The sequence below is a fragment of the Tamandua tetradactyla genome, chromosome 20 (genome assembly GCF_023851605.1).
Source record: "Tamandua tetradactyla isolate mTamTet1 chromosome 20, mTamTet1.pri, whole genome shotgun sequence".
Taxonomy (NCBI): Eukaryota; Metazoa; Chordata; class Mammalia; order Pilosa; family Myrmecophagidae; genus Tamandua; species Tamandua tetradactyla.
In genome coordinates this window covers 34,619,122-34,634,790 of record NC_135346.1, presented here as the reverse complement: position 1 = coordinate 34,634,790, position 15,669 = coordinate 34,619,122, and the positions used below count along the sequence as shown (strand labels likewise).

The window sequence follows — 15,669 nt, the reverse complement described above, 5'->3', positions numbered from 1 at the left end:
ATATGATCTATCCTGGAGAATGTTCCATTAGTACTACAGAAGAATGTATATCCTGGTGTTTTGGGTTATAACAGCCTATATATGTCTGTTAGGTCTAATTCATTTATCAAATTGTTTAAGTTCTTTATTTCTTTAATGATCCTCTGTTTGGTTGTTCTATCTATAGAGGAGAGTGATGTATTGAAGTCTCCTTCTATTATTGTTGAAATGTCTAATGCTCCCTTCAGTTTTGCCAACATTTGTCTCATGTACTTCGGGGCTCCTTGATTGGGAGCATAAACATTTATGATTGTTATTTTGGTGAACTGTCCCTTTTATTAACATGTAGTGTTCTTCTTTGTCTCTTATGATGTCTTTACATTTAAAGTCTATTTTGTCTGATATTATTATAGCTACTCCTGCTTTCTTTTAGCTATGGCTTGTGTAGAATATCTTCTCCCATCCTTTCACTTTCAATCTATTTGTATCTTTGGGTCTAAGATAAGTTTCTTGTAAGCAGCATATAGATGGGTCATATTTTTAATCTAGTCTGCCAATCTGTATCTTTTAATTGGTGAATTTAGTCCATTAACATTCAAAGTTATTATTGTCAAGGTAGTTCTTGAATCTATCATCTTATTCTTTGGTTTTTATTTATCTATATATTTTTCCCTGTCTTTCTTTTTATCCATTAAGTTACCCTTACTAATAGTTTTCAATTCTGTGCCCTCCTCCAGAACTCTCTCTCTTCTGTCTTTTGTTTTCAGCCAACAGAACTCCTTTTAGCATTTTTTGCAGGGCCTGTCTCTTGTTAACAAATTCTCTCAGCATTTGATTGTCTGTGAAAATTTTTAATTTCTCCCTCACTTTTGAAGGACAATTTGCTGGATAAAGAATTCTTGGCTGGAAATTTTTCTTTTTAAGAATCTTAAATATATCATACCTTTGCCTTCTTGCCTCCAAGGTGCCCACTGTATAGTCTAAACTTAGTTTTATGTGGCTTCCCTTGTATGTGGTGACTCACTTTCCTCTTGCTGCTTTCAGGATTTTCTGCTTCTGTTCAGCATTGACAATCTAACTAGTATGTGTCTTTGAGTGGGTCTATTTGGATTTATTCTATTTGGAATTCATTGGACTATTTGCATATTTATGTCTTTTATAAGCGTTGGAAAGTTTTCCCCAATTATGTCCTCAAATAGTCTTCCCAGACCTTTTCTCTTATCCTTCTGGACACTAATGATTCTCATATTTGTGTGCTTTGTATTGTCCATCATTTCCCTGAGATCCAATTCAAATTTTTCCATTTTTTCACCATTTGTTCTTTTGCACATTTGAATTCAGCTGTCCTATCCTCTACTTCACTTATTCTTTCTTCTTCCTCTTCAAATCTGCCACTGTGTCTCTAGTATACACCAATTTGATTTACAGTATCATTTATATCTACTATTTTTCTATTTATTCTTTTAAATTCTTTATGATCTTCATGATATCCTTTGTGTCTTTAGCCAACTCACTGAACTTATTTAGGAGATCTACATGGACATCTTTGATTAGTTGTTCCAAATTCTGTGTCTCCTCTGGTGTTTTAATTTGGTCATTTGGCTGGGTCATATTTTCTTGCATCTTCATGTGCTCTGTGATTTTTTGTTGGCTTTGAAGCATTTGATTATCTTGATAAAGTTATTTTGAAAGTTGATTTCCCTCACTCATCTAAGATTTTGTAGTTGCTTGAGTGTGTATTAAAGGTCTCCTTCTGTACCTGAACAAGGCCAGGACCTCAGGTAGGAGGTGTAATTTTAATTGAAGATCTGTTAAAAGCTATGCAGAAAGGCAGTTTGCCAGACGTCACTTTCCACATCTTCCCAGCAGATGGCGTTCTTAGGCCACCTCTTCCCCTCAGGCCCACCTCTCCCCAACTGAGTAAGCCCACTGGGTCAGGATCCAACCTGGTGCAAACCCCGTCTGGGCCACAGGTCTTCATATATGCTGAAAGCTGCCAACCGGGGTGTGCACATCGATGGAGAATCAGATTGTGGGCACAATTGGTCTGGTGGTCCCCAGGATCCTGTACACAGTGATCTTGGGCTGTAGGACTGAGAATTTCAACTAACCCTACCTGGAATGCCTGGTGGTGTGGCACAGCTTGCTTCCTCATCCCACCTCTCTGCTTGTGCATGCCGTGAGCATTCTGGGCCTCTGTTGTGAAAGGACAGAAGCTGTGGGAAATAGAAATCTCTTCCACGGGCTAACTGTTTTAACAGTTCATTTCTATGTCCCGCCTCCTCCTGAGGGAAGGGCTCCCCAGACTCAGCCCAAACCAGGTGCCTACAGCAGCAGCGTGCCTTAGGGGTGGGGGGTTGGCACTAGGGCAGCACACAGTCCCTGTTCATAGATAAACCAAGTCTGCTGGCTTCTGGGTTCCACACAGGGGATCCTGGTTATGGAGCTGAGAGGGAAGATCTCTGAAGCTGATATGGTGGTGGGAGCGTAAGAGCATATTGCTCCTTCAGTTCTTGCTCTGGTCTGTGCATTGCAGCCTACCCCAGATGCAGATAAACTAACCCCATCCTCTCAATCGTAATTTCTCTGCCTTTATCATCCAGGTCGTCCCTATATAATGTAGAAGTCCCTCTCTGGTCATTCATACCCTGGGACTGCTATCTTGGTCATTTTTCTGTCACTTCTCTCATGTTCCATAGAGCTAGGGTAAACTCAGCCTATCGTATTCCACCATCTTCCTGGAAGTGTTAGGAAAAGCTTTACATCATTTTGTCATTTAATCCTCAAAATATCCCACTGAGTCTTATCTTACTATTATCCCTATTTCCCAGAAGAGGAAACAGAGCCATGGATAAATTATTTTCCCAAGCTGACACAGATAGCAAGTGGGAGAACTAGGATTCAATCCCAGATGGGACTGAATTCCAATTCAATTAATTGAACTCAATCAATTCCAGAGTTCAAACTTATAACCACTACTGTAAAGTACAGCTTAAGAGGAATAATCAGGGCTAGGACAGGGACAGTGAGAAGGTAGCAATTTGCAGTGATGGAAGGAATTGGGCTGGAAATACGGGAAAGGTCACTCCAAGCAGAGGGAATGAGGACATAAAAGCATGAAGCCAAGGAAAGAGAATGAAGTACAACTGGGCTATCTAGAGCTTGGCTGAATGTGGGAATCAAAGAGAAACAAACCTTAGAGTGGGGATATACTTGGAACTGTCAAGTTTACAGAGGGAAAGGTGAGACCCAGAGAGCTGAAGTGACTCACCCCATGGACTAACAGTAAACAGAGAGTGATGTCCATTTTTTTTTTTTTAAATAACATAGACACTTCAATTTATTTTTTAATTTCAAAATATGCACATAGTTAAAAGAAAAGTTAAGTATAGTACAAATAAACTTTTTGCCTTCAACTATTTGAGGACCTACTGCCCCATCGCCCCAAATACATTTGTGTTATTTCCTACAAACATGGATGTACTCCTTTATAGTCACAATGCAACTTTTAAAAATGGCTAATTAACTGATTTGGCTACCATCAAATCCTTAGATCCCACTCAAATTTTGCCAAGTATCTCAATAAAATGTTTTATAGCAATAGGATCCAGTTCAGAATCGCACATTGCACTGAGGTGTCATGCGTCTCTAGTCTTCTTCAGCCTAGGACAATTTCTCTGTCTTTCCATGACTTTTCTGACCTTGATGCTTTTGAAGATGACAGGCCACTTATTTTGTAACTTGTCCCTGAATATGGGTTGTCTGGTGTTTCCTTTAGATTACTTTCAGGTTATACATCTCTGGCGGGAATATCATAGAAATGACAGTGCTTTCTTCTCATTTCTTCTGATCAGATGACACATGATTTCACTTTGTCCCATTCCTAATGATGTCACCTTTGGTTCTTTGATTAAGGTGGTATCTGCCAGGATCTCCAATGTAAATATATTCTTTCTTCCCTTCAAACCATGTAACTATTCCATTCCTCATCAAACTTTCAATGCATTCATTTATTTATACCTCTTTACACTCATTATTTCATATTTTATTCAATGGGTTATAATCTACTGTCATTTTAAAATTTTATTTTGATGACTGAAGTTGTACCTGATATGGCCAGTGGAAATCACTTCAAGCTGGCTTCTATGTTCTTTTGAGATGTTCTCATCATTCCTTAAACCCTTCCTTGCTTTCTGTCACAACAAGCTGTTCGAGACTTATTTTATACTTTCCTTTCTCTGGCCCTGGAACCAGCCATTTCTTTTTTTTTTTTTTTTTGGAATATATATTTTTTAATTAATTAAAAAAAGAATTAACAAAACAATTAGAAATCATTCCATTCTACATGTACAATCAGTAATTCTTAATAACATCACATAGTTGCATATTCATCATTTCTTAGTACATTTGCATCTATTTAGAAAAAGAAATAAAAAGACAACAGAATAAGAATTAAAACAATAATAGAAAGAAAAAAAACAAAAAACAAAAAACCTATACCTCACATGCAGCTTCATTCAGTGTTTTAACATAATTGCATTACAATTGGGTAGTATTGTGCTGTCCATTTCTGAGTTTTTATATCCAGTCCCGTTGTACAGTCTGTATCCCTTCAACTCCAATTACCCCTTCTCTTTTTTTTTTTTTTTAATTAACAGAAAAAAAGAAATTAACCCAACATTTAGAAATCATACCATTCTACATATGCAATCAGTAATTCTTAACATCATCACATAGATGCATGATCATCATTTCTTAGTACATTTGCATCAGTTTAGAAGAACTAGCAACATAACCGAAAAAGATATAGAATGTTAATATAGAGACAAAAATAAAAGTAATAATAGTAAAATCAAAACAAAACAAAACAAAACAAAAACCTATAGCTCAGATGCAGCTTCATTCAGTGTTTTAACAAGATTACTTTACAATTAGGTATTATTGTGCTGTCCATTTTTGAGTTTTTGTATCTAGTCCTGTTACACCGTCTGTATCCCTTCAACTCCAATTGCCCATTATCTTACCCTGTTTCTACCTCCTGCTGGACTCTGTTACCAATGACATATTCCCAGTTTATTCTTGAATGTCGGTTCACATCAGTGGAACCATACAGTATTTGTCCTTTAGTTTTTGGCTAGACTCACTCAGCATAATGTTCTCTAGGTCCATCCATGTTATTACATGCTTCATAAGTTTATCCTGTCTTAAAGCTGCATAGTATTCCATCGTATGTATATACCACAGTTTGTTTAGCCACTCTTCTGTTGATGGAGATTTCGGCTGTTTCCATCTCTTTGCAATTGTAAATAACGCTGCTATAAACATTGGTGTGCAAATGTCCGTTTGTGTCTTTGCCCTTAAGTCCTTTGAGTATATTCCCAGCAATGGTATTGCTGGGTCGTCGTATGGCAATTCTATATTCAGCTTTTTGAGGAACCGCCAAATTGCCTTCCACAGTGGTTGCACCATTTGACATTCCCACCAACAGTGGATAAGTGTGCCTCTTTCTCCGCATCCTCTCCAGCACTTGTCATTTTCTGTTTTGTTGATAATGGCCATTCTGGTGGGTGTGAGATGATATCTCATTGTGGTTTTGATTTGCATTTCTCTAATGGCCAGGGACATTGAGCATCTCTTCATGTGCCTTTTGGCCATTTGTATTTCCTCTTCTGCTAGGTGTCTGTTCAAGTCTTTTTCCCATTTTGTAATTGGGTTGGCTGTCTTTTTGTTGTTGAGATGAACAATCTCTTTATAAATTGTGGATACTAGACCTTTATCTGATATATCATTTCCAAATATTGTCTCCCATTGTGTAGGCTGTCTTTCTACTTTCTTGATGAAGTTCTTTGATGCACAAAAGTGTTTAATTTTGAGGAGCTCCCATTTATTTATTTCCTTCTTCAGTGTTCTTGCTTTAGGTTTAAGGTCCATAAAACCGCCTCCAGTTGTAAGATCCATAAGATATCTCCCAACATTTTCCTCTAACTGTTTTATGGTCTTAGACCTAATGTTTAGATCTTTGATCCATTTTGAGTTAACTTTTGTATAGGGTGTGAGAGATGGGTCTTCTTTCATTCTTCTGCATATGGATATCCAGTTCTCTAGGCACCATTTATTGAAGAGATTGTTCTGTCCCAGGTGAGTTGGCTTGACTGCCTTATCAAAGATCAAATGTCCATAGATGAGAGGGTCTATATCTGAGCACTCTATTCGATTCCATTGGTCGATATATCTATCTTTATGCCAATACCATGCTGTTTTGACCACTGTGTGATGTCCATTTTTAAGAGCACCTTTCATTATCTCCTGTAACCCTGTGGGCTGGCTTTCCTGGGGAACAGGAGTCTCTGGTTCCACTCTAGGGTGGGACTCTGCTCTGCTCCCAGCAGGTACTCTGCCTCCTCACTTTGAGTCCTTTCTCCATAAGCTACCAGAAAAACATGGTGACTGTTAGCACCCCACACTTATGCTTTCTAGGTTAGAGTGCTTGACAGCATTTATTTTCTGCTAGGTGCCCTGGGCATAATTCTCCTATCACTTCTCTTGAACATAGGAAGGGTAAAAACATCTATCAGTGGTGCAGCAAAAGTAATTCATTTGCCACCAGATGGATGGTGGTACCTAACTCATATTAGGTATGAACATACTTTCCCATCAATTCAATTAATTATGCTTCCATTTTTACCTATTTGGAACTCAGTACTTCTTTCGGGATGAATAATTGGGTTGCTTCATCTCACATGTTATATTTTCAGAGAGGATTTATATAAGTAGGGGGTCCTTTCCCGGAGAATGGAGAACTAGGAAGATGTATCCTCTCTGGGTATTAAGGCAAAGGGACCAATTTCTTTCCAGTACAGCAACTGTCCATGGCCTGGAGTTTCCAAGAAATGTAAAGGAGATAAAAACAAACTAATTCGATTTTGTACTTGGAATCAAAAGTGGGTTGGGCTTTTTCTGTTGTGTTGCTAGTTCTTCTAAACCGATGCAAACGTACTAAGAAACGATGATCATGCATCTATGTGATGATGTTAAGAATTACTGATTGCATATGTAGAATGGTATGATTTCTAAATGTTGGGTTAATTTCTTTTTTTCCGTTAATTAATAAAAAAAAAAAGTGGGTTGGGGGAGAGAATACCTTTTTAAAAATGTATAAAGATGATATTCCAAGTGTATCAAAATGCAATGAAGTGACACTGGTTTTTATACTCCCCACCATTTTCCCAGGATCTCAAACTTGTGGCCCCCAAGTTCCCCATGAGAATGACTGTCCAAAACTGAGTAGCACCTGCCCTCTTTAGCTGACACATGCACTTCACAGCTCACCACTGTCCCCACCGGACCTTCTTCATTTCTGTGTTACTGAACTTACACTCTTTGTCTGTGTGACCTTTAGTCCTGTTTCCTCCTTGTGAGACAAAGTCCTCACCTATCAAATTGGGGAGGGGAAATGACTGCATATTTATTTCGTCTATTTCCTGCTCCTCTCACTAGAATGCTAGGAGGGCAGGGATTTTTGTCTGCTTTGTTCACTGATGTCTCCCATAACACCTTAAAGCACACCTGCAACATAACTGGTGCTAAATAAATGCTTAATGAATGAATAAATGGTCCTTACCCCACCCCTCTGTTTCAGCTCTACAGAAAACTTTCTGAAAATTTGCCTATTGTAATTTTGGGGGGAGAAAATTCTCCCTTAATTGAAAACTGTTCAAATCTCAGACTTTGAAAGCAATCTAGTGAAAGAGAGCAATTTGACTTCCCTCTTACTGATGGCCAGAACTGCTGGCTGAGATGCAGAAATGATACTTTTCATGTGAGGACCCAGCGAAGGCTTTAATCTTCCTGTCACTGCATTCATTTTAATACTTGCATGTGGCTTTGGAGAGCTTCTGAAACTTCTACTCTTCTGCCTCCCAATAGTATTAGTGACTGATTCTGGGTCTCACCATGAGGATTAAAAGGAAAAGGAAGGAGGCATTGAGCTGGGGTCTTCCAGTGATGGGACCACTTACAGACAGTGACTCACTTTACCTGGAACAACCACTCTGCTTGGTGCTGCTTGTTAATAACAGAGGGAAAGCAACCAAGGGAGGTATACTCAGGTGAAGCCCTGTGAACTCCTCATGGTAGGCTCACCTGCAGGAGGACACAAAGGCCACTGTACTACCTTTGTCTTTCAAATGGCCATGATCATCTCCAGTGTGCCCAGGGCCAGGCTCACCTAGCAGATTACAATGAGGATGGCAGTAAGCAGGTAGATCCTGGGCTCAGCACTTACTAGTGTTGACTGGCACCATTTCTGGCTGACCTGTGGACCTTGCTTCCTGCCACTTCTAAGATGACTTCCTCAAACTTCAGTGCCCATCTACTTCTGGGGGAAGACAGGCTTGTGAGATATGTATAGTCCTGTCTCCAACTGCAGAGCTTCCAATTCAGTAGTTCTGGGGTGAGATCTGAGAATCTACAGTTTGACAAAGGCCCCAGGTGATTCTGATGTAGCAGTCCCAGCAGCTTGCTGGGAACCGCCCCTGCCCCCGCCCCCACCCCCAAATAATCCCAAGACCCAGAACATCTATCATACCATTTCTGCCTCATTGCCCACACATCCTTGTGCAATGAACCCATGTCCCACACCAGGCTTAGGCAAAATTTATAGTTTCAGACTGCTTCCATTTATTTCCCTAAATATTTACTCCCAGCCTCCCTTGTTTCCCCCGTTGGATGTCAACACTCCAGTGACATCAAGATGACTGAGAGGAATGGGTCTGCATGGCTGTCTCTGGGAGGGGAGGACGGAGAGCAGGAGGTGGATGGGATATGTTTCTCATCACTTCTTAAAGCCTGAGATACACTGGTTGCTATGGAATTTGTGTGTGAATGCAAAGGTCAGACTGTCTTTAGTTATCAGCTTAGGTTCTCCTCATTGGCCAGCCTGCTCCCATGGTGAGTCAGCTGCAGGACCCTCTACAAGTAGTTCAGCTGTGGGGTGGAGGCGAGATCTAAGGTTCTCTGAGATCTCCAGTGCTATCACCTCCTCTGTCTGAGAGCAATCATCCTCAATTCTAAGGTCAGGAATAAGAGAGAGTTCTGGAAGCTGAAATCATCATAATTTCCCATTTTCCTTGATACCCTCAGGACATTCCCACCTTCTTCTGTTCTCCTTACTAAAGTCATCTAAACCAAGAAAAATATTGACCCCATGGAAGCCAATAGGGAAGAGGGGACTGTGACAGTAACAGCTAAAGAGGCAGGCTCTTTTTTAGTTCAGTCATAATCAATGAAGCCTTGGGTTGGAACTGCCTGGTAGGATAGCAGAGGACTGCGCATCAGCAGGCCATGGGTATGCCCCTCTCCTGTCTTGGGCCTCAGTGTCCTCATCTGTAACATGAGTGGATAAACCAGAGCATCCTAATGATTCCACCTAGAGCTAAAGTTCTCTGGAACTATGGTTCTATGTTTTCCAAATGTTTCCTTCCCTCTTGGATTCACCCTTGAATATTCCCTCTCTCCTCATCCCCATATATCCAATCCATCAGCAAGTCCTGACAATTTTAGTTTCAAAACAGACCACACATCCATCTCCATGACTATCATTATAATTTCTATCATTATAATTTCACCAGACTTCTGTGAGAGCCTCTTTCTTGGTCCTTCTACTTCCACTCTTACCTCCCCTCTGTCCTAATTCATTTTCTTCATAGCTTCCCAAAGTGGTATTTTTGCATGTAAATAGGTGCTTCCCTTACTTAAAGCCCTTCAGTGGCTTTCCACTGCATGCAGAGTGAGTCCCAAGTCTAGCCCTTCAAGATACAGTCTCTGCTGACTTCTCCAATATCATCTCAAGCTCCTGTTCTCTTCATTCCCTATGAGCCAGGTACAGTGGCCACACCCTCTGTCCTTGAAAGCACTAAGATCTTTTCTACCTTAAGGCCTTTGCAATTCTCAGCTCTGCACATGCCTAGCTCCTTTCCATTAGCTCCTCAGAGAAACTGTCTCAGAAAACCTTAAGTCCTCATTAATTCCAATTTCTTTTATTGCCCACTGCAACAGCAAGTTTATAATTCACAATTGCTTGTTTAGCGTCTGCGAGTTCCTTTACACAAAGCCCCTGACTATACCCCCTACTTCATTCATCATTACATTTTCACATTTTCAGAGCACCTAGCGCTCAAACTGTTCCTCTGTATGGAAAAAGGAATCCAAAATATCTATGAAAAATAGGTCTTTGGGCACAAGAATCAGGCCCACAAAGTCAATTCATGGATGGCATTTTTATCTCACCATTAACCCAATGGAAAAAAAATTGTAATCTGTGATCATAGCTAAGCTGGATTTTAACTTTGAATGTGAAAATAGGTTTCACAAAACCAATTTATCATGTAAACTTTTCAAAGGGGGGAATGAAGAGTCTTTAAAGGATTTCAGTAGCATTAATTTGTATACGTTTATGAATGTGCTAATTACAGATTATTTTTAGTCTGTTCATGGTGCTGGTCCAGAGAACATCTACTTTAGGTACCATGGCCAATGCTGCTGGTTGACTGACCCAACATCCTCTATTTTAGATGCTAAAAAAAATGAAATTCTTGCCTTCCCAGTCTCCTGGGTTGCTCAAGTTCTCACTAATGGTCTGCTTGGGATGCAGAGCATTCTGGTAAGCCTTGGTTTTCCTGATCCAAAGAGACAGAAATAGCTGGCAACACTTCTTCCTCTTCTTGCTGTGTGAACATGGATATGATATCTGGAAGCAGCCATCTTGTGATGAGAAGGCAAAGACCAAGAGAATCACAGAGCTGCTAATCCTGATTTCACTGAACCACCACTAGCCCCTGCCTGCACCTGCTTTTCTTGTAACAGAGATAACACTGTTTTACCATAGCCAGGTTTATTTTTTTTTTGCAGACAACGACACCTAGCCACATTTCATTGACTTTTGGTTGCTAGATATTAGCATGAACTTTGAAGAGATTAAAATAGAGATAAAGCTACTTGTGTAAGAGTGCAGGTTCACACAATTCAGATTTACCAGAGTCTACCACACTCTAAATTAGTGATGCTTTATTACATATTTTTTCAATAAGTAGAAAGAGCAGTTAACTGACAGTTATCTGGATGGATGTTCTTTAAGATATTTTATGTATGTAAACCTCTTAGAAGTATCTCCCACTTTATCAAATTGGGTATTTAAGATAGTGCTAGGCAAATCAGAGGCTCATGAAAACTTGTTGACTTGATTTCATCAGGATGTATGCAAACAACAGAAACTTCATTAGTTTTTGCCATTGTCTGCTTGGTCTCTGGCCCTGATTCCTGTTTTAGCATCCTGGTCTTCTATCTATACCAAGACAGAATGAAGCATTATATATTTCCAAGAAACCCTGTAACCCACATTCTGGCTCCTAGGGGGTTTCTACATGCAACTTAGCTCTATGATGGGCCAGGGAGAGTCTGATAAGGAAAGCCTTATTTCGAGTGGATAAAACTCCTGACTCTAAGAGACTCATTCCTATATCCGCCAGACACTTTCATTCAATTCACAAACCTTCCTCTAAGTTCTTATGAGGAACAGCATTAGGAATCAGGTTTTGCTGGTTTCTGAAGAAAACCACTGGTTGTCTCACTTTGTCCATGGATTTCCCAGGAAGAGTCAAATAGGCCACTGGTTTTCAAATCCGTGTGGGCAAGGGCACCTTTTTTTCTAATGAGGTTCAGCAGGAGTTCAACATATCACATCTATAAAAATAACCATCCATGTTGTAGACTTCTTATGTGATGCTGGGTTCTACATGAATGAATCTCATTTAAGCTTCACAACAAAACTGAGGTAGGAACTTTTATTTTCATTTTGCCAATGAAAAAACAGAGGCACAGGGTGAAGTTGTTATTTTAAAGCTGGGCAGAAGGGAGCCTGGGTACCTTCTTGCTCAGTTTCCTTTCACCTCTGTGGCAGTTCTCAACATATCCTCATGGAACTCTCAAATGCTAAGAAGCACAGCTTGAAATCCTTGCAGCTAGAGACCATAAAGACCTTGAGGGGCCAGTTGAATGACAGAGCTGAAGGAGGTCAGGCAGGGGCTGTGGTGAAGTGAGGAATCCATGCTTTAGCTGAAGAGGGTGGTTGCCACTCGTTTTGGCCAGTCTTTACCAAACTGTGGAAATCAAACCTGAACATGCATGGGAGAGGATTCGGCTTGTAGGCCACCAGCTTGAGAACTCTGGGGGAATTGTGGGGAATATGAAAACACACCCTGAGCTCAGATAATGAAGGTGCCTGTAAGAGGTAAGATGCCCACTGACAAAGGAAATAATGGAGAAAAAATAAGCATATGGGTCTTTTCAGACACATGCATGTTTTGATGACCCTACATTACACTGACTAGATAAGAATCACATCTTCCCACTCTTTATCCACTGGTCTGATTTATTTTTAAGTAAGCCCTTCCCCTGTTTGGTTCTTTCTATGCTTTGCCATGTGTTTGTCAGCACTGGCCGAGCATCCCGTCTCACACCTCCTCCCCCATGTCCCTCCCCACCCCCAGCCCCCAGATTGTCTTCTTAGTTAAAGAAAAACATGATTCTAATGGTGAACAATGAGGCTTTCTAAATTATACAGCGGGTAAAATGAGTCCTGGGGGAAGCTCATTGCAAAGATTTTATTCCACTGCTACTCAGGGATATTGGTTCTCATCAACACTCAAATGCAAAATGTAGACAGGTGGTAAAGATGCCTCGAGTACAAGTCTATGAGGACTTGATATTAAGGCACTCATAAAGCAAATATGTGCAAACCCACCCATGGCACCCCCTCTTAAGCACTGCCTTCCTGCATGCTTTAGAAACCTGGTAATCTGCAAGGAAATGCCTACTAGAAAAAGAGTTCAGAGATATTATGCACCTGTAAAAGGAAATACAGGCAATACTCATTTATCTGGCAAATTAGAGGGCATTTGTGGCATGAACACTCCAGAATGTAATAGAAAGAACATCACACACATAGACAGGATGTCAGTAAATGTGGGAATAAGACTAGTTTTGTGGTTTTCAAATTTCCTTCCCCCCAACCTCCTTTCCAAAGTCCTTCCATTTTCCCCTTCTTAGCTTTCAAAAGAAATCATATTCATAAGTCCAATACCTAAAACAGATTAAAAAGGAGCTAAACTGGTTCCATCTGGGTGGCTGATAACCCATGGATTTGGTCACCCCAGTACTCTCGGTGGCAATTTTGGAGGCACCTGTGAGAAACTCTGGTTTGGAACCACAAGGAATAAATCTACAAAGCTACTAGAACTTGCTTATTTCCAGAGACCCTCTGATAACCAAGAAAAAGAGTACCCTTAACATTTACAGATGAAAAAAATGACATCTCCCAACAAGTCCAAGGGCCCAGTGACTTGCCCAGAGCTATACAGAGAGCCAGTGCCCCTTCTACACTGCAAAAGTAATATAGGACAATGGTCTGAGTCCCAACTCTGTCTTCTCCGAGCTACATAATCTTAGCAAGACACCAAAGATTTCTGCGGTTCCTCATTAATAAAAGAAGATATATTGAGTGTCCTCTTTTATACTACTATGAGGATTCAAAGAGATAATACATGTGAAGGACTGAGAACCTTGCAGGGTATATGCTCAATGAATGTTAGCTCTACCTCACTGCTGCCATCCTTTCTCTGTGTCTTTCAGCTACAGCACATCAAAGTCATGATTACACTGACTGAGCTTGACAGACTGTTACCAGTAGCTGACAGAGCTGGCCCAGACACAGGATGGCCCCAGATAATCCACAACACACAACATAGAGTTAACTCTAAAACATAGTTGACAAAAAGTGTGATGAAGTCTAGAAATCCTTCCATTCCTTAGCTTTCCAGTATTTTTTGTCTCAGAAAAATAGGCATTTAGCAAAGGAGTTGATGAGAGTGTACTGACCTGGGAGAAATATCACATCCTTGCTGCATAAAGGCTCCCAGGGAGAACCATAAGCTGTTGAATATCCCAAACTCATTGGACTGGTCACTGGTTGTCTGGTCCCGTCCTTCCTCAAACTCTTCACTGTGCCACTCATAAGGGCTGAAGCGGCTGACCAGGAACAGGACGACACTCACTCCAATGTAGGCGAAGACAATACACATCCAAATCTCATAGGCCAAGGGATCGAGGAAGGAGAAGACCCCCGGCTTGGACTTCTGTGGTTTCTTAATCATGATGGAGATCCCCAAACTCATAAATGGCTTGGAAAAGTCTATGACTTCTTCTCGGACCAAGGTGATTGTTAAGGGGGCCACGGCCACATCTGCTCTCTGCAAAGGAAAAAAAAGAAACAAGAAAGAAAAAAATGTGGGTGAGCTCAGAATCTCTCTAGGTTATCTTGCATCTCTCTTCACAGTTAATATTCTTTTTTTTATCTCAAAGGATGTGGGAGTGGGAAGGAACCTCTTCTACATTATAAAATATTCCTGATAAATGGCTGACCAGCTTCCTATGTCACAGGAGAGATTGTCTGACAGTTCTAATTGTTCTAACTCTTATAGGCTTCTTCCTTATCTTATGCATCTGTTGTTTTGCCTGCCCAGCAGCTTTTTTTCTTTCTCAGTAGGAGAACCAGTCCTACCCCACTGTCAGTCTTCTTGCTCCCAATGGGAGCACTGGTTACAGGATGAAGCATATAATCCAGGCCTGGTCACTTTCTCAAACAGAATGACTCATTCAAAGATGGGCATAAAATCTAGGTTGGCTTAATGAGAATTAGCCCTGAGAGTTAGAGCTGAGATATACAAAGGTTGATCCCTTGTACAATAATTTGGGGCTCCCTAAATTCAGGGCTGTCCCCAAGAACATGGGCCAACCCATCTGTCTGCCTAAATCAGTTTGAGTTGGGTCTCTTTTATGACCACAAGATAGTCTAGTGTAGTAAGGTGGTGAAACCAAATTTAACTTGATAAACATTTATTGAGCACTTACTATGTGCAAGTTCTAGGCTAACAGCTGTAAGTGAGCTATGATCTCTGTACCCAGGGAACTGCAAACCAGAAGGGGAGATTGATACACACACAGTCAATTTTTCAATTTATAAGTTGAGCTATTTACATGCTATCAAAGAGATACAAAATGCTATGGGAGATCAATAAAGGATTTGGACTGGGAAGATCAGGGACTACAGAATGGAAGAGGTCACACATAAATTTTCACAGAGGGATGAGTAGGATTTCAGTACAGAAGAGCATACTAGGAGTAGGGAACTGTGAGTAAGATCCTGGAGGCAAGGAAGTAAAGTAGCATGGTGACTATTTTACTTTTTCAGGAAGACTGCTAAGAAATAATCAATTCAATTTTTAAAATTCAAATTTGGTAAGCAGAGAAAAAAAAGTTTCAAGAAATGTTCATCTCTGGGCAGCCAGCATGTTGAACCTGAAGCTCTTCTATCTTTCCTACCTTTCCCTGATGGCAGAAGCACTGGCATCTATGCCACAAAAATCCATTGCTCTGCTGGCCTGAGATTGAAAGCTTGGAAACTTAAGAGTGTGTCCTATGGACAGACGCCGTAACATTCATTTTTTTAAATGAGGGATCTGCCTATGCAAGTCTGTTGGTGGTGAATGGTTTACATGCTGCACAACAGTCCAGATGTTTGGCTGTGACAGCTTCTGTGCAGACAAGGACCCCGCCCAGCAGCAAATTACCTATTGC

The 15,669-nt window shown here is 40.6% G+C and overlaps 1 protein-coding gene across 14 annotated transcripts in view; it reads right to left on the bottom strand.

The window, feature by feature from the left end:
- The window catches only part of GRIA1 (glutamate ionotropic receptor AMPA type subunit 1), a 394,307-nt gene that overhangs the window by 108,381 nt on the left and 270,257 nt on the right, over nucleotides 1–15,669 (bottom strand). For all 14 annotated transcript variants that reach the window (XR_013166270.1, XM_077137459.1, XM_077137460.1 and 11 more), the window contains one exon: nucleotides 13,912–14,282. Coding sequence is in view for 13 of the 14 variants with exons in the window: in XM_077137459.1 (XP_076993574.1) it covers nucleotides 13,912–14,282 (371 nt within the window). In the remaining variant the exon portion in view is untranslated. The remainder of the gene's footprint in view (nucleotides 1–13,911; nucleotides 14,283–15,669) is intronic.